At 26.0% G+C, this 23,678-nt stretch overlaps 7 protein-coding genes and 1 non-coding gene across 16 annotated transcripts; 5 read left to right on the forward strand and 3 right to left on the reverse strand.

Annotated features, from left to right (window-relative positions):
* Positions 1-309: 309 nt before the first annotated feature.
* LOC124427459 (ribonuclease P protein subunit p40-like) lies at positions 310-2,002 on the reverse strand. The gene is made up of 6 exons (XM_046970399.1): positions 1,828-2,002; positions 1,539-1,683; positions 1,276-1,440; positions 1,042-1,167; positions 746-929; positions 310-659 (listed from the first exon to the last, which is right to left on the reverse strand). Exons 1-6 carry the CDS (start codon positions 1,945-1,947, stop codon positions 317-319), a joined length of 1,083 nt encoding a protein of 360 aa, XP_046826355.1. The 5' UTR covers positions 1,948-2,002; the 3' UTR covers positions 310-316.
* An 81-nt stretch (positions 2,003-2,083) lies between these two features.
* On the forward strand, positions 2,084-2,156 carry Trnam-cau. Its single transcript has one exon. It is a non-coding gene; the product is annotated as a tRNA-Met (tRNA).
* A 211-nt stretch (positions 2,157-2,367) lies between these two features.
* On the forward strand, positions 2,368-4,789 carry LOC124427314 (RNA-binding protein NOB1). Its single transcript, XM_046970073.1, has 6 exons — positions 2,368-2,542; positions 2,694-2,826; positions 2,914-3,122; positions 3,207-3,747; positions 3,840-4,174; positions 4,246-4,789. Exons 1-6 carry the CDS (start codon positions 2,471-2,473, stop codon positions 4,504-4,506), a joined length of 1,551 nt encoding a protein of 516 aa, XP_046826029.1. The 5' UTR covers positions 2,368-2,470; the 3' UTR covers positions 4,507-4,789.
* A 300-nt stretch (positions 4,790-5,089) lies between these two features.
* Positions 5,090-12,235, forward strand: LOC124427217 (cleavage and polyadenylation specificity factor subunit 1). Of its 2 annotated transcripts, none has more exons than XM_046969806.1 (20): positions 5,090-5,858; positions 5,942-6,156; positions 6,646-6,956; positions 7,054-7,304; positions 7,432-7,613; positions 7,685-7,969; positions 8,070-8,381; positions 8,456-8,605; positions 8,687-8,848; positions 8,924-9,159; positions 9,251-9,461; positions 9,544-9,710; positions 9,790-10,033; positions 10,198-10,383; positions 10,486-10,734; positions 10,837-10,989; positions 11,077-11,253; positions 11,339-11,612; positions 11,685-11,814; positions 11,909-12,235. In XM_046969806.1, exons 1-20 carry the CDS (start codon positions 5,690-5,692, stop codon positions 12,093-12,095), a joined length of 4,251 nt encoding a protein of 1,416 aa, XP_046825762.1. In that variant the 5' UTR covers positions 5,090-5,689; the 3' UTR covers positions 12,096-12,235. The 2 variants fall into 2 exon arrangements, with proteins under 2 accessions (XP_046825762.1, XP_046825763.1); XM_046969807.1 differs by lacking the exon at positions 5,090-5,858 and adding an exon at positions 6,402-6,479 and having other exon boundaries at positions 6,016-6,156; positions 11,909-12,230.
* Positions 12,236-12,440: 205 nt separating this feature from the next.
* Positions 12,441-14,509, forward strand: LOC124427220 (dynein regulatory complex protein 8-like). Of its 4 annotated transcripts, XM_046969815.1 has the most exons (5): positions 12,441-12,581; positions 12,926-13,042; positions 13,124-13,244; positions 13,324-13,534; positions 14,321-14,509. In XM_046969815.1, exons 1-5 carry the CDS (start codon positions 12,497-12,499, stop codon positions 14,327-14,329), a joined length of 543 nt encoding a protein of 180 aa, XP_046825771.1. In that variant the 5' UTR covers positions 12,441-12,496; the 3' UTR covers positions 14,330-14,509. The 4 variants fall into 4 exon arrangements, with proteins under 4 accessions (XP_046825771.1, XP_046825770.1, XP_046825772.1 ...); XM_046969814.1 differs by lacking the exon at positions 14,321-14,509 and having other exon boundaries at positions 13,324-13,922; XM_046969816.1 differs by lacking the exon at positions 14,321-14,509 and having other exon boundaries at positions 12,500-12,581; positions 12,671-13,042; positions 13,324-13,922.
* LOC124427219 (delta(3,5)-Delta(2,4)-dienoyl-CoA isomerase, mitochondrial) lies at positions 14,032-16,250 on the reverse strand. 2 transcript variants are annotated; one of them, XM_046969813.1, is made up of 7 exons: positions 16,169-16,250; positions 15,249-15,396; positions 15,086-15,174; positions 14,880-15,007; positions 14,532-14,812; positions 14,342-14,468; positions 14,032-14,229 (listed from the first exon to the last, which is right to left on the reverse strand). In XM_046969813.1, the coding sequence occupies exons 1-7, from the start codon at positions 16,194-16,196 to the stop codon at positions 14,131-14,133; spliced, it is 900 nt and encodes a 299-aa protein (XP_046825769.1). In that variant the 5' UTR covers positions 16,197-16,250; the 3' UTR covers positions 14,032-14,130. The 2 variants fall into 2 exon arrangements, with proteins under 2 accessions (XP_046825769.1, XP_046825768.1); XM_046969812.1 differs by lacking the exon at positions 16,169-16,250 and adding an exon at positions 15,565-15,805.
* Positions 16,121-18,618, forward strand: LOC124427218 (retinol dehydrogenase 11-like). 3 transcript variants are annotated; one of them, XM_046969810.1, is made up of 5 exons: positions 16,121-16,250; positions 16,640-16,959; positions 17,122-17,357; positions 17,433-17,730; positions 17,825-18,618. In XM_046969810.1, exons 2-5 carry the CDS (start codon positions 16,687-16,689, stop codon positions 17,996-17,998), a joined length of 981 nt encoding a protein of 326 aa, XP_046825766.1. In that variant the 5' UTR covers positions 16,121-16,250; positions 16,640-16,686; the 3' UTR covers positions 17,999-18,618. The 3 variants fall into 3 exon arrangements, with proteins under 3 accessions (XP_046825766.1, XP_046825764.1, XP_046825767.1); XM_046969808.1 differs by having other exon boundaries at positions 16,158-16,299; XM_046969811.1 differs by lacking the exon at positions 16,121-16,250 and adding an exon at positions 16,255-16,403.
* A 26-nt stretch (positions 18,619-18,644) lies between these two features.
* LOC124427222 (UV radiation resistance-associated gene protein) lies at positions 18,645-23,574 on the reverse strand. Of its 2 annotated transcripts, XM_046969831.1 has the most exons (10): positions 23,073-23,574; positions 22,689-22,893; positions 21,917-22,504; positions 21,635-21,807; positions 21,315-21,541; positions 21,069-21,239; positions 20,635-20,992; positions 20,036-20,550; positions 19,861-19,942; positions 18,645-19,739 (listed from the first exon to the last, which is right to left on the reverse strand). In XM_046969831.1, exons 1-10 carry the CDS (start codon positions 23,175-23,177, stop codon positions 19,530-19,532), a joined length of 2,634 nt encoding a protein of 877 aa, XP_046825787.1. In that variant the 5' UTR covers positions 23,178-23,574; the 3' UTR covers positions 18,645-19,529. The 2 variants fall into 2 exon arrangements, with proteins under 2 accessions (XP_046825787.1, XP_046825786.1); XM_046969830.1 differs by having other exon boundaries at positions 20,036-20,992; positions 23,073-23,568.
* Positions 23,575-23,678: the final 104 nt, after the last annotated feature.

Genomic DNA, 23,678 nt, shown 5'->3' on the forward strand with positions numbered 1-23,678 from the left:
TAAAATAATAATATATCATCGATATCGAATATTTTTTATATGCTTAAAAATTATGATTTAATTTTTTTTTGTTTTTTTTTTTCTAAATATAGCAGATAAACTGAATATGGCCTTGAACGTAAAATTATTTATAGCACTGTATGATTAGTGCAATAATATATTTAGTAAAGTATAAAAAATCATTTGTGAATTATGAATTAATATTTATGTTGGTTTTTTTTTCTTTTATTATTTTTTTGTTAAATGTAATTGGATCTATTTATAAAACTGTATAAAAGACTGGTGAATTATTTAGAGCTGCTTATAGAATTAAAATTTATAAGGTTATTCTTGATTTATTGTTAGAACATAAACTTTTTCTTATAATACATTTGGCATTAGGACAAAATAAAACAGTATAACTATTGTCACCATCTGTAAAAAATGTATGTTCTTTCAAATCCCAACTAACAGGACTATCTGAAAATCCTTGCACATGAAAACTGCACCATGGTAAATTATTTTGTAATGGTACATATTCTCTCATAGCATTATAAATTTGTATAATTCTTCGATTAGAAAAAAATCCTGTATATTGTAGATAGTTTACTTGATCTACCAATATATTTGGTTTTGGACATTCATATGTACTTACATATTTTGATGTTTTTTCATTATTTCTAAAAAACCAAAAGAAAATATAAATAAAATTATTTGTGTTATTATTTGATATTATATAAATGTTATTTTAAAAAACGATACGTACATTTCTCCAGAAATACTAAAAACTCCAAGCCATTCAAAAAAGTCATTAACAATAAACCCATCAATGACAGTAGGTATATTAACACGATATTCGGTTCTTTGTGAAACCTTTTGACGACAAAGTGAAACATTATATCCATGTTCGTGAAACCATGCAGCAACCGAAGATGGACACGTCTTTTCATCTTAAAATTAAATAATTTGTAGATGAATATGTACTAAATGTCAATGAATTTATAGACGAATATATACTAAATGTCAAAATATCATTACCATTAAGAAATGAATTAAATTTACCTGGTGGTTCCCATATTAATATTACATCGAAAATCAGATCAAGATGTTTCTCTAATGCTATTTTAACTCGTTCATAATTCTTCTTACCAGGTACAAAATGGTTAGCCGTTAAATCAATTTTCACAACTATGAAAATTGTGATAAATGCAAAAAAAGAAAAAGTAAATGAATATCAGTAAAAGTTAAAGTATACTAATAATTTTTCTTTCAAACTGTTATTAACTTGTAATATACCATTTCGCGTATTTGTCTTATAATCAAAAGCAGAATCATTTCCTTCTAATCCAAGTTTTTGAAAATCTTCGCGTATCAATGAAATTATCAAAATACCATTTGGAGTAACAGCTATGGTATTACATAAATCTATTTTATTTCCAATTGTTAGTAGTGTTAATTCTCCTGTAAAAAAAAAAATTAATACATACTGATACTAAAAGAAAATGATACGTATAATATACTACAAAGTATATCAATACAACAGAAGGAAATTCCTTTACCCTTTTTAATAAATGCTTCAATAAATTCTTGGTTTAACAATTCAGAGGTATGAAGGTCTTTAATTTTATAATAATCGCTATCATCTGAAATACAATTTTTCACACTGTCTGGAATATTATTCGATTCCGGAAATATAAAGGATACCTATAAAAAAAAAGGGCCAAAAAAAATTGTAAATTAAATAAATTATTTCTTTCTCATGCATATATCTTTTTCTATATATAACCTAAAAATTGTGTCATTGTATATAACCTATAACAATGTACAATTTCAATGTCTATTACTTACTACATGATTAAAATAATGTTTGACAATTGTGGCAGGATCATCCGTTCTCTTATAATTTATTCTTTCAACATTGATATGATTTCGTGGTGGTTTGAAATCCAATACCTCAGGACATAACATTGTAACTTTATTCTATATTTTTACTTCAAATCTTTGAATGAAGCACGCCGTTCTGTTTATCATAAATGCATTGATGTTTATATAGCATATAATAGATTAATGCTGAAATATTTAAAAATCAAAGTACCTATCAGAAGCCTCGGTAGCGCAGTAGGCAGCGCGTAAGTCTCATAATCTTAAGGTCGTGAGTTCGATCCTCACCCGGGGCAGATTTTTTGCAATTTTTATATAAAAAATTGTATTATATATAAATAATAATATAAATAATTTTATCTAATAATTCGTAATTATTTAATTATTTTCTACGTAGTTGTTAAGTTCAAATAAAATACAATATTATATCGAATATTGCATACTATTATAGTTATATTTGTTGTCAACAGGGAACGCTACCTACCAGTAGAATTTTAATACACGTTATTATTACTATCTATGTATACTTGCTATTCGTATAAATCGTAGTTCTTTTTTAACGAGAAACACGTGGATTTAATAATTTAAATAATATTAATACTGTTTAATTATGGAAACTAGCAATAAAATACAATACTTGATTGTGGATACAAGTGCTTTTATTAAAAATGCAGCTCTACAAGTAATACAACCAATACTTTCCATTCAAAAAGAATTATTTAGCAGATTTTATAAACTCTTTTATCTACTTTTATATATATATATATATATATATATATATATATTCATCTATGAAGTATATAAAAATTTATAATTATTTATTGTTATCTTAGGATATTGGTGTTAATATCATAACTGACCAAGATGTGGTTAACGAGATAACCAATAAACGACAACTACGAAGGCTAGTTGTACTTCCATATGATTTAAATGTTCAAAGTGCATTTCCAGAAAACATTAAATTTGGTAGGTATAAAATTTATTAAGGACTATATTAAAATTTTTAAATTGAAGTATTATTCCCTAAGTTATTAAAAGTTTATTATCTTTTAGTTACTGAATTTGCTAAGAAAACAGGTGATTATACAAGTTTATCTGCCACTGATATTAAAGTAATTGCACTTACTTATCAATTAGAAAAAGAAAAAGTAGGTACGGAACATTTGAAGGAAACTCCAACCATTGTAAAAACTGTTAACAGTGCAAAACGTAATAAAAATCGTTTAAAACCTGTCGTTGGATTTTATATGCCAAAGAAAAAAGTAAGTTTATACACATACATACCATGTATTATATTATATATATTTTATAATAATTTTTATATATATTTTGTTTATATATTATAGTTAAATAGAACAAATGGAATTAAAGATAAAGAAAATATAACGCAAAATGAAGAAGAAGAAGTATATGTTGATTCTCTTCAAGAATATTTAGATCCTATTGATAACGATATTGTAAACGATGTGGATAAGCAAAAGGATAAAGAAAATCCTGAAAATGAGAAAAACGATATAGATGAAGAACATCAAAAATACGAAGAAGAAGAAGAAGAAGAAGAAGAAAATGAAGATGACGAAAAAGATGAAATTAAATCAGATGCCACAGAATCTTCTAATGAATGTGGATCTGATTATGAAACAGCAACATCAGATATAGACTATGACACAGATATTGAAACAGAAGATTTGGCAGATAAATTTTCGAATCTCAATTGTGAACCAGATCAATTAGAAATTCAAAGTGAAGATGGAAAGATGCATAATGTAGATGATATTCTTGCACCTATATTAGATGAGGAAGATAAAGATTCATTAGAACAGATAAGTGAATGTGAGGATGAATTTGAAGATGAATGTAATAATGATAGTGATTGGATAACACCAAGTAAGTTTCTTAATTTCTCAAGTAAATGTTATAAAAAAAAATAAGTACATAATTATAAATATTATACTACATAAATATATTAATGATTTTAGGTAATATTAAAAATATGAAAAAACATATGGACTCTGACATACTTAAGGAAAAATCAGCAACCGTTGCATGCTTAACAATGGATTTTGCAATGCAAAATGTTTTAATGCAAATTGGATTGAATATAGCTTCGTTAGATGGAAGAGTAATCAAACAAATGCGAACTTTCATTTTTAGGTGTTATGCTTGTTTCAAAACTACAAGCATAATGACTAAAATTTTCTGTCCAAATTGTGGCAATAAGACATTAAAAAAGGTTGCAATTTCATTAGATGACAATGGCAAACAACAAATTCATATTAATGCGCGAAGACCACTTTCGGCCAAAGGAAAGAAAGTATGTCTCAAAATAATAATAAGTGAATACGTTCATGTATAATGAATAAATATAATATTTTCCTTTTCTAGTTTTCATTGCCAACGCCAAAAGGTGGAAAACATGCAAATAATCCAATACTTTGTGAGGATCAACCTTTGCCTCAACAACGTATTTCAAAACTGGCAAGAACAAAAAATGATCCACTATATGAAGATTATATAGCAGGATTTTCTCCATTTGTTACGCGAGATGTATATTCAAAATCAGCTATGTTAGGTATTCGATCAAATGGTGCTGTTAAATATTGGATGAAGAGAAATCCAAATGAATCTAGAAGAAAACAAAAATGATATAAAAACAATTAATCATTGCTTATTACTTATGTAAATGTAATTTATATAAATATTTTTAAAAAATTTAATATTCTTTCATTACACTGTATTATATTCATAATTAATTTCTATTGATTTATTATATTGTTAAATATAGTTAAGTAATTTACGAACTAAATGTTTCATACAACAAATTCATACGATTTTTAAAAAACTCGCGGGAAAAAACAAACTCGCTAGATATCGCATGAAATAATGTACTCAAAAGGAAATACAGAACTACTAAATTGGTTATATTGTACCTTGTTCTTTTAAATATATTCTTCCTTCTTTTGTTATTATAAATCATTATTATCATATATAATGTTGGATATATTTACGTGATTTATATAATATTTCTGTATTTCTTCTACTTTTTTTTTTTTTTATCATTATTCTTATCATTATATTTTGATATTATTTATTATTATTATTATAGTAGTAATAGTAGTAATAATTAATGCTGATAGTTCGACATTCCTAAAGCTTTTTCAAAAATTCAAGAAATCCATGTTCTTGCTTAAATCTTTTTTTTTTTTTAAATGAGACCTTATTCATCAATGTTGTTTAAAAATTATACCTTTATTCTCATTGTGGGCGTAAATCATTATATAAATCAGGAGGGATCATGAACAACCTTAAACATTATTAATCGTTTATATTATACTCCTTATAATTTAATCAAATGTATAATGAATATAAAAAAGAAACTTTTTATATTGAATTATTTACAAATTACAAGAGATTATGGATGTTCATTCGTAAAAGTATCGTATGTACTGAAATTATTAATGTATTATGTTGTCAAAGAATAATCAGAGTTAAAGAGTATATTGAAAATAAGGATAATCTTATTTAAAGTGACATAAAAATGTTGTAGTAATATAAAAATATTAAAGCGATATAAAGAAACAATTGAAAATTATTGTACATAGAATTATAAATTTGACCACCAGAGTGTGTAACTAGTAGCGATTGTGACCAACATGAATTTATCTGAATATACCGGTAGACGTTAAAATGTATTAATATGTCTATGAGTGATGCTTTGAATTGTTTTTTATGCGGTCTTTTATATGAATTTAAACTAATTTGATAATTGTATGCTTATATATTTATTGATCTTTATAATTATAATATTTAATTGAAAATATTTAATAAAATGTATTCAATATGTAAAAGCACTCATCCTGCAACAGGAGTAGAACATGCTATCACATGTTATTTTTTTAATCGGTCTGAAAAATGTCTTGTAGTAGCTGGTGCAAATATTATAAGAGTATTTCGTTTAATTCCTGACGTAGATATAACAAAAAGAGAGAAATATACAGGTATATACAATTTTTTTACTATTAGATAAAGTTACAAAATTCTCAATAAATATTTTTTGTTATTATGCACCTTGTTTTAACAGAATTACGTCCACCAAAAATGAAGCTAGAATGTTTAGCTCAATATACTTTGCACGGGAATGTAATGTCGATGCAAGCAGTACATTTAATTGGATCTCAACGAGATTCTCTCTTGTTAAGTTTTCGTGATGCAAAGTTATCTGTTGTTGAATATGATCAAGAAGCTCATGATCTTAGAACAGTATCTTTACATTATTTTGAAGAAGAAGAAATACGGGTAATACAATAATTTGATACTTGATTATTCTAAAATAAAGAACGAAAAAATTAGGTTGAAATTAATAAAACAAATTTATTTTGCTATCATTGTATTGTCATTTTACTATTAGTAGGGTGACCACATATAAATAAAGAAATATAATAGTTTGAAAAGTTAGTCAAAATAATGTAGAACGTATGTAAATATTTTTTTTTTTTTTAATAACGAAATTTCCAACAATTAATAATTCAAATATTTTTTAGAATTAATACACCAGGACAAAATGCTGAAATATGGAACTTGTACTATAAAAACAGGATGTCTGGTCACCCTAATTATCAGTAATATATATATATATAAATATAAAAAACAATACATAATAATATAATTTTTTTAATAGAAAAAGTTCTTAATTTTTTCCATATTAATTATTACATTTTCATGTATGTATTATATCTAATTATAGATGATTTATCATTAGAATTTAAGTGAAAAATTATTTATTAGGATGGATGGACTAATCATCACCACATACCAATTGTCAGAGTAGATCCTGAGGGACGTTGTGCAATTATGTTAATATATGGACGTAAATTAGTAGTGTTACCATTCCGTAAGGATCCAAGTCTTGATGATGGAGATCTGTTAGATACAGCAAAATTAACTACATCTAATAAAACACCTATATTATCATCATACATGATAGTATTAAAAAGTCTAGAAGAGAAAATGGACAATATTATAGATTTGCAATTTTTACATGGATATTATGAACCAACTTTATTGATTCTTTATGAACCTGTAAGAACTTTCTCAGGGTAAGAATATAGTATTGTAATTTTAATTATGTTTTTGCTATTGCATGAGTGTAATATATAGTAATCTTAAATAATATCATGAAATATTTATTTACAGGCGTATTGCAGTAAGACAAGATACTTGCGCAATGGTAGCCATATCATTAAATATTCAACAAAGAGTTCATCCTATTATATGGTCTGTCTCTAATTTACCATTTGATTGTTATCAAGCAGTACCAGTAAAAAAACCTCTTGGTGGAACATTAATAATGGCAGTGAATTCTCTAATTTATTTGAACCAAAGTATTCCACCATATGGAGTATCTCTTAATAGTTTAGCAGATACAAGTACAAATTTTCCTTTGAGTGAGTAAAATTTTTTTTTAAATAACTGTCAATAAATTTTAAAACATATTTATTTAACATACAATTTAATAATAAGTACTTCAATAATTCTTATTGAATATATAAATTTTTTTGTTTATTTTATTAGAACCACAAGAAGGAGTTAAAATGAGTTTGGAAGGTGCTCAAGTAGCATTTATATCTCCAGATCGTTTAGTTATTTCCCTAAAAAGTGGTGAACTATATGTACTGTCTTTATTTGCAGACAGTATGCGTTCAGTACGTGGTTTTCATTTTGATAAAGCAGCTGCTAGTGTTCTAACATCATGCGTAAGTAATATTTCTAATGAGAAATCTCACATTTATATAAAACATACACCTAATTTAATTGTAATTATTAGGTATGTATGTGCGAAGATAATTATCTTTTTCTTGGCTCACGTCTTGGAAACTCATTATTACTACGATTCACTGAAAAAGAACCAGAAAATGAACAAAATCTGAATGATAATGAAATCATGGTCGAAGATAATGAAAGTGATGAAACTCCAGCAAAGAAAATTAAACAAGATTTCTTAGGCGATTGGATGGCATCTGATGTGTTAGATATCAAGGATCCAGAAGAATTAGAAGTATATGGAAGTGAAACACATACATCTATTCAAATAACCTCTTATATCTTTGAGGTATATATTAACTTAATGAAATAATAATTGATTTATCTTTATTTTAATCATTATTTTAATCATTATTTTAATCATTTTTTTTTTCTTCTACATTTATAAGGTATGCGATAGCTTATTAAATATAGGACCATGTGGAAATATATCTATGGGAGAACCAGCATTTTTATCAGAAGAATTTTCTCATAATCAAGATCCTGATGTTGAATTAGTTACAACATCTGGTTATGGCAAAAATGGTGCTCTTTGTGTTCTTCAAAGATCAATTCGTCCTCAGGTAGTCACAACATTCGAATTACCTGGATGTGAAGATATGTGGACAGTTATTGGTAATCTAAATAATGATGATCAGACAAAAGCAGAGTCAGAGGGTTCCCATGCTTTTCTAATATTAAGTCAAGAAGATTCAACCATGGTACATAGCTCAAAATACATTGTTTCATATTAAAGAATTATATCTTTTACAAATCTTATATAATAAATTTATAGATTCTACAAACTGGTCAAGAAATCAACGAAGTTGATCAGAGTGGATTTAGTACTCAGGGAAGTACAGTTTATGCAGGAAATCTTGGTGCCAACAGATACATAGTACAAGTTACTCAAATGGGTATTCGTCTTTTACAAGGAATTGAACAAGTATGCACGATCTTTTTATACAATATCTTTCATATTTTTGTGTATTATTTTTTATAAACGATTCTCTCTTGACAATTACAGATACAACATATGCCAATAGATCTTGGTTGTCCCATAGTACATGCTAGTTGTGCAGATCCATATGTAACTATACTTTCAGAGGATGGTCAAGTTATGCTACTTACCCTTAGAGAAGGAAGAGGTACAGCAAGATTACACGCACAAGCTGCAAATTTACTATTTGTAAGTAAATATTTATAAATAAATACATACATATATATCAAAATTATAAACTAATTATTTTTATTAAATTTTTAGCGTCCTCAAATAGAAGCACTCTGTGCATATAGAGATGTAAGTGGAATTTTCACAACACAACTACCTGAAAATTCGGAAGATGATATACCAGAAGAAGAACACAATGTAGAGGAACCACCTATTGTCAGTAATATTGATAATGAGGATGACTTATTATATGGTGATGCACCAGCTTTTCAAATGCCTGTACCACCTCATACTAAAAATATTGATGGAACAACTAAAAAAGCACCATGGTAAGCATCTTTACTATTATTAAGTAATGTTATATACCTTTTTTTTTTATCATCAATTGTGTTATTATCATAATGATACAATTATGTATAGGTGGCAAAAACATTTACAAGAAATTAAACCTACATATTGGTTACTAGTATATAGAGATAGTGGAACCTTAGAAATTTATTCTTTGCCAGATTTACGTTTGTCCTATCTTATTCGTAATTTTGGTTATGGGCAATATGTTTTACATGATAGTATGGAATCTACAACATTGCAAACTAATCCTGTTAATGAAATTCCTAATCCTGAAAATCAGGTGCATACTTTTATTATATACATTATTTTCAATTACATTCAATATAATAAGTTTATACATTATTAATATAATTATTTTGCAGGTTCGTGAAATTTTGATGGTTGCTTTAGGCCACCATGGAAACAGGCCAATGCTTTTAGTACGCTTAGATTCTGAATTGCAAATTTATCAAGCTTATAAATATCCTAAAGGTCATTTAAAATTACGTTTCAAAAAATTAGATCATGGTATTATACCAGGCCATTTAAGGTACATAACTATTTATAACATTTACTTTAAATAATTTTATTATATACTATATGAATAATTTTATTTATAAATCTAAAAGGCCAAAACCTAAAGAAGAAGATATGCCCAATATGAACGAAACACGAATTTCTATGATGCGGTATTTTAGCAATATTGCTGGATATAATGGTGTATTCATTTGTGGTGATTATGCACATTGGATATTTCTTACTGGACGTGGAGAGTTAAGAACACATCCAATGGGCATAGATGGTTCTGTTACTTCTTTTGCACCATTTAATAACATTAATTGTCCTCAAGGTTTTTTGTATTTTAACAGAAAGGTAAACTATTTTAATGTAATGTAATATTCATTTTTTCTTTTTTATATTTTTCTTTTTATTATTTTTTTTTTTTTTTTACTTTTTTATTTTTTATATATATATTTTTATACGTTTCTTTTTAAATATAAAAATTGAAAAATATATAGATATACATGTTATATTAGGAAGAATTAAGGATATGCGTTCTACCAACACATTTATCATATGATGCACCATGGCCTGTGAGAAAAGTACCTTTGCGATGTACACCACACTTTGTGACATATCATCTTGAGAGTAAAACTTATTGTGTTATAACAAGTACAGCTGAACCACTTAAAAGTTATTATAGATTTAATGGCGAAGATAAGGTAATATAAAATAATAATAAACAAGTTCTTTACATATATATATGTATAGAATGTTATCAGAAATAGCTGTCATCTATTTATATTATATTCATTTATTTATAGGAATTCACAGAAGAAGAAAGACCAGATAGATTTATTTTTCCATCACAAGAATTGTTTAGTATTGTTTTATTTTCTCCAGTTTCTTGGGAAACTATACCAAACACTAGAATCGAATTAGATCAATGGGAACATGTGACATGTTTAAAAAATGTGTCTCTGGCATACGAGGGAACAAGATCTGGATTAAAGGGTTACATTGTACTAGGAACAAACTACAATTACGGAGAAGATATTACAAGTAGAGGACGTGTAAGTGATATTTTAAATATAATAATAAGTTTTATTGATATTTTGGATATAATACTTTATATTATATGATATTTAAATATAATATTATATTATATTATGTAGATTCTTATATTTGACATTATTGAAGTAGTACCAGAACCTGGACAACCATTAACAAAGAATAGATTTAAACAGATTTATGCAAAGGAACAGAAAGGTCCTATTACAGCTATTACTCAAGTATCAGGATTTCTCGTTTCAGCAGTTGGACAAAAGGTTTCATTGTTATAAAACTAATTACATAAAAATTTAATTTATTAAATATATATAATATTTTAAAACGAAATGATATAAATTTTTCAGATCTACATTTGGCAATTAAAAGATAACGATCTCGTAGGCGTTGCTTTTATAGACACACAAATTTATATACATCAAATGTTAAGCATTAAAAGTTTAATTTTAGTGGCTGATGTGTACAAATCAATTAGTTTGTTAAGATTCCAAGAAGAATATAGAACACTTTCCCTTGTTAGTAGGGTAAGTTCGTATAATAGTATTAGAGAATTGATATTATAGATAAATTACTCTATATGAGAAAATATTAAATAATATTTTATTTTAGGATTTCCGCCCAGCAGAAGTCTATACGATAGAATATTTAATTGACAATAATAATTTGGGCTTTCTAGTAGCTGATGGAGAAAGCAATATAGCTTTATTTATGTATCAACCGGAGTCAAGAGAAAGTCTTGGTGGTCAAAAATTGATTAGAAAAGCTGACTTCCATTTAGGACAAAAAGTAAATACATTCTTTCGAATTAAATGTAGAATTACTGACCCAGCAAATGAAAAAAAATATTTTTCTGGAGCAGATAAAAGGCATGTTACCATGTATGGTGAGTTTGTTGATTTTCCAAAAATCTTTTTTTAAAAATACGAATAAAAAAATAATACACATTAACTTTTAGCATCTTTGGATGGTAGTCTTGGTTACATTCTTCCAGTTCCAGAAAAAACATATCGTAGATTACTTATGCTACAAAATGTATTAGTTACACATATATGTCACATTGCAGGCCTTAATCCCAAAGCATACCGGTAAACCATTAAATAATGATTATAATGAATTTACTCTAGTTATATATTGATTATATATGTATCATAAATAATTATAATTTTTCAACAATTTCAGTACGTATAAAAGTTATGTAAGAACACAAGGCAATCCAGCTAGAGGCATTATAGATGGAGATTTGGTTTGGAGTTATCTCTATTTACCTAATAATGAAAAAATGGATGTAGCCAAAAAAATTGGAACGCGAGTTCAAGAAATAATAGAAGATATTACAGAAATTGATCGACAAACAGCACATTTTTAAAACAACTGTTTCATATATATATATATATATATATATATATGTATGTATATATATGTATATGTATATATATTCAGTAAATTTAATACTATTCAGAAATATTTTTCATATTTTTACCAGTTTTTAAATAAATGCGCACTAAATGAAAATGGAAAGTGAATTTCAGATACTGAATAAATTTAATACATTTGTTAATAATCATATTGCTCTCATGTATATATTATAATGTATATTAGTAAAACTAAATGTTTATGAATGTAGCAATTGTTTTACATGATAAATTTTTTTTTTCTAATAGATAAGCATGTTTCGTCATAAAATATAATGAATTTATATTTTTATACTACAACACTCTTTTACATTTCATATAAATCCATTCTACGTAACTGATCTCAACTGGCAATATGTTTAATTCAGAAAATCAGATTGAATTAGTAGATCGATTATCTTTGCAAAAAAACATTAGTGAAAAAAGAGAAAATTCAAAATGTACGTAGATTTATATAAATATTTATATTTATATGAGTATAAGATTATATATATATATATAATTACTTTATTTTTATATTAATAAATAGTGTGCGTATATGATACATAATGTAAATATTTTATGAACCAAATACGAGTATTGATCAAACAATGCTATATTATATGTTTGCACATAAAAGAGTATATAGTTATATAGTTTGTAGACTTTAAACGAAATAGTAAGTATTTTTTTTTTATTTCTACATTTCAGTTAAATACTAATAAGTTAATTTATAAAAAATATTTGAAATTCATATTTTTTGTGAACGTAAAAATGATTTTCATTACATTTTATATATTTATAGTGGTTGATGAGCCAACATTGTTAGAAAAAAGGCTGTGTGAAGCTTTTGATGTATTTGATAATGCAAGAAATAATGAGGTGGATGTTAGAGATTTGGGTACTATTATAAGAGCATTAGGTAAATAATTAATATAAAATTTATATGTATATAAAAATAACAAATATTATCGATTACATTAATCATCCTATTTGTTCATAGGATGTGTTGTTACAGAAGCAGAATTACAAGAAATACAAGTTCAAGTGGAAGATGTAGTAAATAATTGTGTACCATTAAACAAATATGTAGAATATATGCACAAAGCAATTAGTGAACGCAAGTTAGTAGTTATTTAATTATAAAGGAATTATAAAATTAATGATTTTTTTTACAGACACTTTTTTCTTTATTTTATTTAGATTTAAACCTGCAGAACCTGAAGATCTATTAAAAGCATTTCAATTACTGGATCCCGATAATCGTGGTTATATTATGAAAGATGATCTAGAAAAAGCTCTAATGGAAATGGGAGAGCCTTTTACTAAAGATGAAGTGGCTGATATGATGGCAATTGCTTGTGATCCGGCAACAAAAAAAATTCATTATGAATATTATATCAATTTATTGATTGTATGTATGATTATTTTCATTGTATAAGTTATGAGATTTTCTTTACCAATCGCAATCAAATAATTGTCATATTTATATCAACGAAAGATATATGATTTAAATGAAATACCTGAAGATATATCTCTTCAATATATATATTAAGAATTTAACCACTTATAGGTAAAAATGCCAAAAAATGAAAATGTATATTCAATTCTTCATCAAATGGAAATAGATAAATTAGCATCTATGCCAAAAAAACGTAGATTAGAAAGTCTTCTTATGGAAGTTGAAGAAAAAGAACTTAATACTTAACAGTATTATTTATTAAATGATAAAACTTAATTTTACATTTGAAATCCTTTAAAAATCTTATAATAATTTTATATCAATACAAATTAAATTTTTGTTGGAGTAATAAATATAAAAAATAAAATTTATTGATATTAATAAATATACTTTAATAGTGCCTTATAAAATATTTTATATCAATATAAAGGTATATCAAAATATAAACATATCTAATATATTTTATATAAAATATTTGATAACAATTGAGTTTTTTCCTTCACAGACATTAATAAAGCAAACTGTTTGAAATATATAATACAGAAGTTTTATAGTTTTGAAAAGACAGGTGGATCACCTCGTGTTGCCTGTGCAGTTACTGCATTTACGAAATCTTCACTTTGCAACATTGTTTTATTATGCATAGCCTATTAAAACAAATGTCAAGTTAACCACAATATGATTATAACTTTATCTATTTAATAAACATTATATAATATATGTGTTATTTACTTTCAGGTGGAATAATAAAAAACTTACAATATGTTCGAGACCTTCTTGAACAGAATGATCCCTTGAATATACCAAACTTAATTTGGAACTTTGTACTGCAACAGGACTTTTATTTGCAATTTTTTCACCAACTTCAATCGACTTATTCAACAAACTATATAAAAATAAATGGATTATTATTATATAACTTGAAAATATATTTTGAATAATTTATTACCTTTCTTGACTATCAAATACAGAACTGACAAAACCACACTGCAATGCCTCACTTGCTGAAAACTTTCTTGCTGTGTAAACAAGTTCTCTAACTAAACTGTCTGAACCAATTATTTTTGGAAATCTTTGCAAAGTACCAACATCGGCTGCCATTCCGATATCAACTTCTTTTATTTGAAACCATGCATCTGAGGAACAATAACGTATATCAGCAGCACAAATCATATCTACTCCTGAACCTATGCAAGCGCTATGTACAGATGCAATCACTGGTTTTGCACACTAATAAATATAAAAAAATATAGTTAATTTGACAAATGTAATAAATATTATAACATGTGTAAAATACCTTTTCTATAGAACTGATAGAATCTTGATATTTCTTTATAGTAAACTCCAAAAATTTACATTTTCGTGCAACATCTTCATGTTCTGATAATTTTTGATAAATATTTATATTATCTTGTAAATCTAAACCTATATCAAATAATAATTTTATATATATGAAAATCAAAAAATTTTTTATTTATTTAATAGTAAAAAATGATAGTGTACCAACGCAAAACATTTTCCCAATTGCTGATAAAATAATAACTCTGCACTCTGGGTCTATTGATAAATCATCAAAGCATTGTTTAATTTCTCTATAGAGAGAAATATATAAATAAATGTAATATTTAAAGAATACAATAGATAATAGATATAAATAATTACATACTCCCACATTTTACCATTCATAGCATTTCGTTTCTCAGGTCTATTTAATTGTACCATGCAAACAAATGGTTTTGGCATTGATACGGATAAAGTTTCATATTTAGCTGAGGTCATTGTATTATTTTTCGAAACAAGACCAGTTCCGAAATCTAGAAAACAAAATAACAGTATATATACAAATTATACATTATTTCAATACTGCAGGTATTTCTTATAATACTTTGTGAATACATTAACAAATTAAAATAATTTGTTTACACAATTACAAGAACATGTTAACTATACAATTGTATATTTAAAAGCTTTTAATTTCTTACATTTTTTTGTAATATTAAATACGGGCTTATTAAAAACAGACCTAAACATTTTTATTAATTATATTAAAATTTATAATAATAATACAAATAATAAAAATGAGAAATATGTACGATGGTACAAAGGTCTATCTATATAACGCATAAATTTCAAAAATATACTATGAATACTTTATTAATTACTTCTTTAATTATTTCGTATTTAAAGGTTGTTTTATAGGTTCATTCTAGTTACATACGCGCAACGAATGCATGAGAAGGATTTGATAACTGACCAATCAACACATAAAGAAACTATTTAAAATTTAAAATATATATTTCACAATTTTATAAAATGGTATATTTAATTTTTAAAATGTTCTTAAAATTGATATGCAAGAATCTATTCGTTAAGAGTATAATTTATAATGAAATTAAATATTTTTATTTTGTTAATTATAAACCTTCGTTTTTATCGACATTTTTTTTTTTACAGACAAAATATTATTATTTGTTACTGATAGATATGTATAAATAATAATATACATGTTCTTTCGATCTTTTAAATCGTATATTATCTTTATAAAAAAAAAAAAAAAAGAAAAAAAAGAAAGACATAACCCCTTACCATAAATTTGAATTACATCAATGGTCATTGAGGAGTGGTGAGAAGCAGTGAGCAATGACAATATAAAAAAGTTATAATTTGTGTATGCAGAAAAAAATATTCCTTCGTGATAATTATTATATAAAAGAATAGTTAAGAAAAATTCCTTTAATATATTTTTATCAGAGATTTACATTCTTACTTTATCGCATTATTGTCATAAATTCTTCCATAGATAAATATATATGTGGATAAAGTTAGGTTAACCAAGAAACAATTATTTGTATAAATAATTGTTTATATTCTATATAAACATAATCTATATAATTATATTACATGTATATATATATATATCTATATATATATATATATATATATAGATATATATATATGTATATATATAATCCAAGTGATTTAATTAGCATAAATATATGTAATACATATCAAAAGGATACCTCCTTGATGTAACATCGAAATTTTTTTTATTTGCAGATGCTAACTGTGATAAAATTGACTTAATAAATTTTTTAAAAACAAATATGGTATCTTCGTGGTGCTATTTTGTTTTACCTGTTGTGTTATTAATTGGATTTCTTCGAAAATGCCGTGAATGTACTTGGGGAAGATGTAAAAATACGAGTAGCTTACAAGGTCGAGTTTTTATTGTAACAGGAGCTAATTCTGGTATTGGTAAAGAAACAGTCAAAGAATTAGCAACACGAAAAGCTACAGTCATTATGGCTTGTCGAAATATGCAAAATGCCAAAAATGTTATTTCTGAAATTCGTCATCAAACTCCTAACGGCGAATTGGTAAGTTTACTCAAAGTTTATGGATTTATATAATTATTTATTCTAGATTTTTAAACAATGTATCTTTATCTTAGTATAAATGATTTTTATTTAATATTATTACATTCATTTCTTTTATTTTTAAACATTATGTCATTTATAATTGTATGTACAATTTTATAGATTCCAATGGAATTAGATCTTGCATCACTTTCATCCATCAGAGAATTTGCAGCTCAAGTATTAAAGAATTTTCCTGAAATTCATGTATTAATTAATAATGCTGGCATATATACACCACTCAAGGACCATGCAATTACCGAAGATGGATTTGAAATTCACTTTGGTGTCAATCATCTTGGACATTTTTTATTAACCAATTTACTTATAGACCGTCTTAAAGAAAATGCACCTAGCAGGTTAGTTATAAATCAATTTGAGTAAAATAACAATCTATACTGTACGATCTGTATCTTATATATTTTTGATTACAGAGTTGTTATTGTAACATCTAAACTCTTAGAATCAGGTGTTATTGATTTTTCAAATTTAAATGGTGAAAAGGGTATAACGACTAAAGGACGTATGAATCCAGGTTATTGTAATTCAAAATTAGCAAATGCATATTTTGGCATGGAACTTGCAAAGAGAATGAAAGATTACAATGTGAATGTTTATATGGTTTGTCCTGGATTTGCTTATACAGGATTGTTCAGAAATGTCAAACGAAGTCGTTTTCATTATATTTTATTCTCTCCAATTGCTTTATTATTTCTAAGAACTGCAAACCAGGTAACATAGTACTTTAATAAATGTGATTATTGATAAAGTTATACTTGTTATATTTTCTTAATTAATTTTGTCAATTACATAAATTTTGTTATAGGGTGCACAAACTGTGCTACATTGTGCCATTGAACCTTCCTTAGCCGATGAAAGTGGACATATTTATCGAAATTGTGAGCTTTATGTTTCTGAAAAGGAATTAGATCCTAAAATAGCACTTCAGTTATGGGAAGTAAGCGAAAAAATGATAGCTGCCAAAGAGACTGCAAAATAAATGATTCATCTGATTCACATCTTTTTACTGTAAACGATTTGGGCATTCAAAGTTTATTTTTGTATATAAATTAGTACTGTAATAGATATAGTGGTACGTATTTTTATTATCACTATTCTTTTAAAAAATGTTTATTTATAATTTGGTGAATTTTTGCATTATTACTGCATTTGTTAATATGCATGAGATATACAAGATATTACCAACAGAATATTATAATATTCTGTATGGTGTAGCCAACTAAACTTAAGTAGCTGAAAAACAAACAGAATGTTACAAATAAAAGTCTTCAACAATATTAAAAAAATTTTTTCACTGATATAGTTTAAAACATAGAGGAAATAATCTTTTTTAAAATACAATTTACAATAAATGTAATTATGTTATGAAATTATTAGAAGCAAAGTGTATTTTTGAAAATACAAGTAGAACACAATATAAAGTATAATACTATTATATTTTAAGATATCTCAGAAACGTGAATTGTAATGTAAATAATAAGTCATGGATATGTGTACAATCTTGCTTTAATTTTGTATTTTTCTTATATTGCAATATTTGTGTTAAATATATATATATATATATATATATATATATATATATATATATATATATATATATATATATATATATATATATATATATATAAAAGAGAAAAAAAGAGAAAAAAGAAGAAAAAAAGAAAAAAAAAAGAAAAAAAGTATAGACATATTTGTAACATTTAATTGTCATTTAAAACTTGAAAAGAAACATGTACGTTTTATTTATAACGTATCATCTTAATTAAGAAAGATTAAATAAAAAATTTCATTAATCATCTTAATAAATCCAAGTATAAATGTAATATTTATCTAATAAATTATGATCACATTCGGTAAATGCTTCAGAACTTTGGTTGGTCCTCTTATACAGTTTATCCAATCTTTAAATAATCTTAAAATCAAAAATCTACATTTTTATATATTATTCTTTATATTATAAGGAGAAACGCAACATAGCTGAGAAGCTCAGAAAAACAACTTGAAATTTTTTTAGAAATATACATAATATCATCTGCTTCATAAAATATTAATTATTGAAGAGATAATAAATAAAATATAAATCACAAATACTATATAGATATATACAGAATGAATTGTGTAATTCAACAAGCTATAGAACATTATTAAAGATAGAAAAAACTATCAAGTTATTATTAATAGAATCGCATGATTTTTTTTCTACGATTCTCAATGTATTATAATTATGCAACTTCTATGAAAAAGTACTACGATTATATTATCATTTTATGATATAAAGTTGTATTCGAATGTGTACGGCGATTACAGTTTTAAGAAAATAATATTTATAAAACAATGCAACCCCCCTCCTCTTTTTTACTATTTTCTTTCTGCAACAATAATAAAGATATACTTGATCAAAGTTGCATACTTCGATCCTAACACATTTTATATGTACTAAATAACTCTTTCGAATTTTTTTACAAGATTTACTCGCATATACAATAACTTTATATTTGAATTAATAAATATTACAGCCGTGGTTTCATAACTTTGAAGCTAGTTTTCTTATTAGCTAAGGCTTCAGTACGTGCATAAACATCTTCTGAACTGCGTCTAATAATATCTATATAATCGCTTGATGCTTGAAAGTCACATTGCTTATCTTTTTCTTCAAGCATACAATTGTATTCAGTAATAGTATTGTCACATTTTTGTGTTGCTACTATGGAATCTTTATGCTGAAAATGATAAATACAATAATTGTGTATGTTAAGATATATATATATATATATATATATATATATATATATATCTTGTATATTATCTATATAAAGATAAACAAATGTTATTGACAATTACCATTGCATTATATTTAACACAGATATCTTCATCATTTTCTTTTGACCATTTTTCAATTTGTTGCTCTACTTCTTCATTTGGCCTGTAGTGAGTAAAGACATAATAATATTCTTCTATGATATTGTTACGTTTAAAAATGTGTTGTTTTTAAAAATTTGCATTTAATGAATCTTACCTTAGTTGAGAAGTAAATTGTTTATCTAATGTTTTTTTATTAGCTAAGTGACATTTTTCTGTATAGCTACAAATCGAATTTGTTCTTTCTTTCTTTTCAGTTTCATCATAAGTACATCCTATTATATCATCTAGAGATAAACAGGATTTAGCAATACGTTCTTTACATGAATTAATCATGAAAGGAGGTTGTTCCAAAACATCACAATTATGATCATTTTGGGCATAATAATGTGTACAATAATCTTCCGAAATATTATTTTCTAAATGTAACATATCCGTATGTTCTCCGTTTTTCAATGTATTCTTTGCACTATCTCCAATGTTTTTTGCATTGTCATGATTTGAAGAAATATTTTGTTCATTTTCCCCTTTTTTGATCGTATTTTTATCATTTGGGCTTTCATCTCCATCATTTTGGCTATTGCTTAAGGCCATTTCACAGCTACTTATAGAATTTGAACTCCTATCCCTAATACTGACAGAACCTTCTAAACTATCAGTAACATTTGCTGACTTAGAAACAGATGTAGGTATTGTTATTTCAATATTACTGTCGATCGTAACATTATCATTATTTTGAAGAAAATCGTCACTTACATTTGCACTGATAGTATTAGTCAGAGTGGTACAATTTAATGTTTCATTACTGCTATTGCCAGATCTGTTTCTAGCTAACATTAATGTTCTGTCATCTATGGCACTTTCTTCCGATTTGCAAATTCGTTTCGATTGACTACCTAAAACAAGAGGCTGTACAGGTTTATCTAGACCTTGATCTAAAGAAGATCCCAGGGAGGATTTTATTGATTTTAATTGGCCCATTGATCGCGACGATCTATGGCATTTTTCAAAAATAATTTTCTGTATTGGTGGTGTAAGAGGAACATTCTGTTTACCGTTACCTACTTCTGTATCTAATGATGAAGTAGAAAATGTTCTTTTTGAATTGTCCAAACTGTAAAAGATTATTATCTTTTTAAAATATATTAAATGATTTGACACTATACATGAACTAACGCAAATACACTTACTGCGATTGGTTTGGCTTCATTTTTAATAAGGTTGCTAAATTTGATAATGTTGCTCTTAAATCAGTAGTAGGAAGACCACAATACCAGCGCAATTGTGCTATGTTCTTATTTAATAAATAAACACCATAGTGAAATTGTAATCTATCTTTACCTCTGGCAAATAATGGAAATCTATAAAAAATAATATTTTTTATAGAATATTCTATTTATTAAAGATTCATAGAGAAAAATATTGATAATGCTTACTGCCTATCATTATCAGGAAGGCTTTCTATAATGTGATCAATAACTTTACTACGAGATCCGTAATGTATAACAGGATATCTGGTGGGTATATTGAGAAAATTTGCGATCATTTGTGTTGTATGTGTCACAAAACCCAATGCCACAGCTACTTGTGTATCATTTGACAATTCCAAATCTTCACTATCTGGTAAATGTATGTCATGTATTGTGAATTTTCCATTGCTATCCTATATAATATAATATTCGAAATTAATTAAGCTATTAATAATGTGAAATATATAAATTAAAAAATTATATATTGAATGTTTAAATTATTATACCTGTTTAACAGGATAAATTAAGCTTAATTCTGAAATTAACTGACGCCGACGATGAGCCAGTTGGCTGCTCATTTGAATGTAAGTTTCTCTTGTATCTACATGACTTTGACGCCATTCGTGCAATCTTTCAATATCTTTGTTAAGTTCTCTATATCTTTCCATCAAATCAGAACCTGTATACAAGAGAATTGTAGATTATCTTAATTTATATTAAAAAATTACATTAATAAGAAATTAAATTTTTACGTATCAACTCATAAGTAAAATATATTCAATATATACCATGATCTTGATTTTCTTCTGCAATAGTTGCATGCAATTGGTTTAATACCCTTAATTCTCCCATTTTTCTTGCCCTTTCTTGTTCTAATAGTTTTGTTCTAAATTTTGCCATTTCTAATTCCTTACGTATTTTAAGTATTTCTGCTTTTTTTTCCCTATTAACCGTACGAGGTTGAAATAATCTGTTTAAAGAAGATTGAGGATATTTTGGCGTTTGAAAATTATCACCAGAGGCAATGCGCATTCTTAAAGCTATCACTGAATTGGTCTGTTGTTTAAGTGCTTGCATCTTGCTTCTCAGACTAGTCAATTTATTTACAGTATAGCTATCCTTTACTTCGTTTGCATTAACATTTATACGGAGATATCTTTTCAACTCTGGTGTTGTTATAAAACAATAAGCAGGTGTAAAAAATCCACCATTAAAGTAAAAAATTATAGAATTTTCTTTTAGAATTATTTCCAAGTTGTTGGGTAATTTAGGACCAATATATGCCAGGCCAGTGAAAGAAATACCCCATGTGAACACAGTAACGTCAGATATATTATTATCGACAGCTGTTCTTTTCCATAGCCTTAGAATTATTTCTATTTGTAAAAAAAGATATATATAAATATATATATATGTATAATATTTATCATCTATTTTATTTCATAGAATCAAAATAAATTAAATAAAAATCTGACTGTACCATTGATAAAAATTACAATCAATTATCTCATTTTTAATACAAAACTGCGATTATGAGTACTAACAGATTGTTAAGCTCACCACTGGCAGATGAGTAACCTGTGGCATGTAAAGTAGGGACTTCCAGACTAGACCATCTAGGATTCGCATTATCTATTAATTCGCTTGTATATATTGGAGATGACATAGTTGTTCTATGCAAAGTGTAATAAAACCAACAAATCTCGGTATTTACATTTGTCCTCAATTTATATCCAATTATTTGGATTAAACTTCTAAGTCTCAACTAAAACATATATTTCATGCAGAAAAAGATATTGTTTATAAGGAACACCAAATCATATTATTCAAAATGTATACACGTATATAAATTTATATACATTGAATTAATCGATTACAAATTATAAAATATAATGTATTGTCAACGAAAAAAAAAAAAAAGTGACAGTATATAGAATAAATTACCTGCTGTGTAGCAAAGGGTAGCCAAGTTTTATATCGTGGTGCGATACGGGGTTGAAGGGTCAAATCTAAATCTCTAACGAGGTTTCGCGTCTCGGAAACCTCCATTATTTGCTTTCATAGTAAAATACACATAATACCATTAAAAACGCAGAAAACATTTCTTAAACATGATATGTAATTAATCAGAAATCGATGAGATAATGATTGTAATAGATAGGCAGGTTATCCATATAACTTTAATACACTCATATATGTAATACTATGTATAACGATTGTATCATCTTCATTATTTCGTCTTTTGATATACCATCAAATAATAATATGATCCTCTTATCACATAAATATGTACATTCATATGTATATATATATATATACATATATAAATATATGTGAGTATACTTTATTCCTATTTGTAATCAAATAACGTCATTCGACACTTCTGACAGTTCTCCACATTGACACCTTTCATTCTTAAAATTTTATACATTCCATTGCCACTTATAGTTTTCTAAAATAACTAGACTGTACCTGGTTATTTTTATTACCAACATTTATATTCACTTTACATACACGTTTCTTATTAAAAGTTCATACAGATTGGACAAT

Source organism: Vespa crabro, chromosome 10 (assembly GCF_910589235.1).
Source record: "Vespa crabro chromosome 10, iyVesCrab1.2, whole genome shotgun sequence".
Classification (NCBI taxonomy): Eukaryota; Metazoa; Arthropoda; class Insecta; order Hymenoptera; family Vespidae; genus Vespa; species Vespa crabro.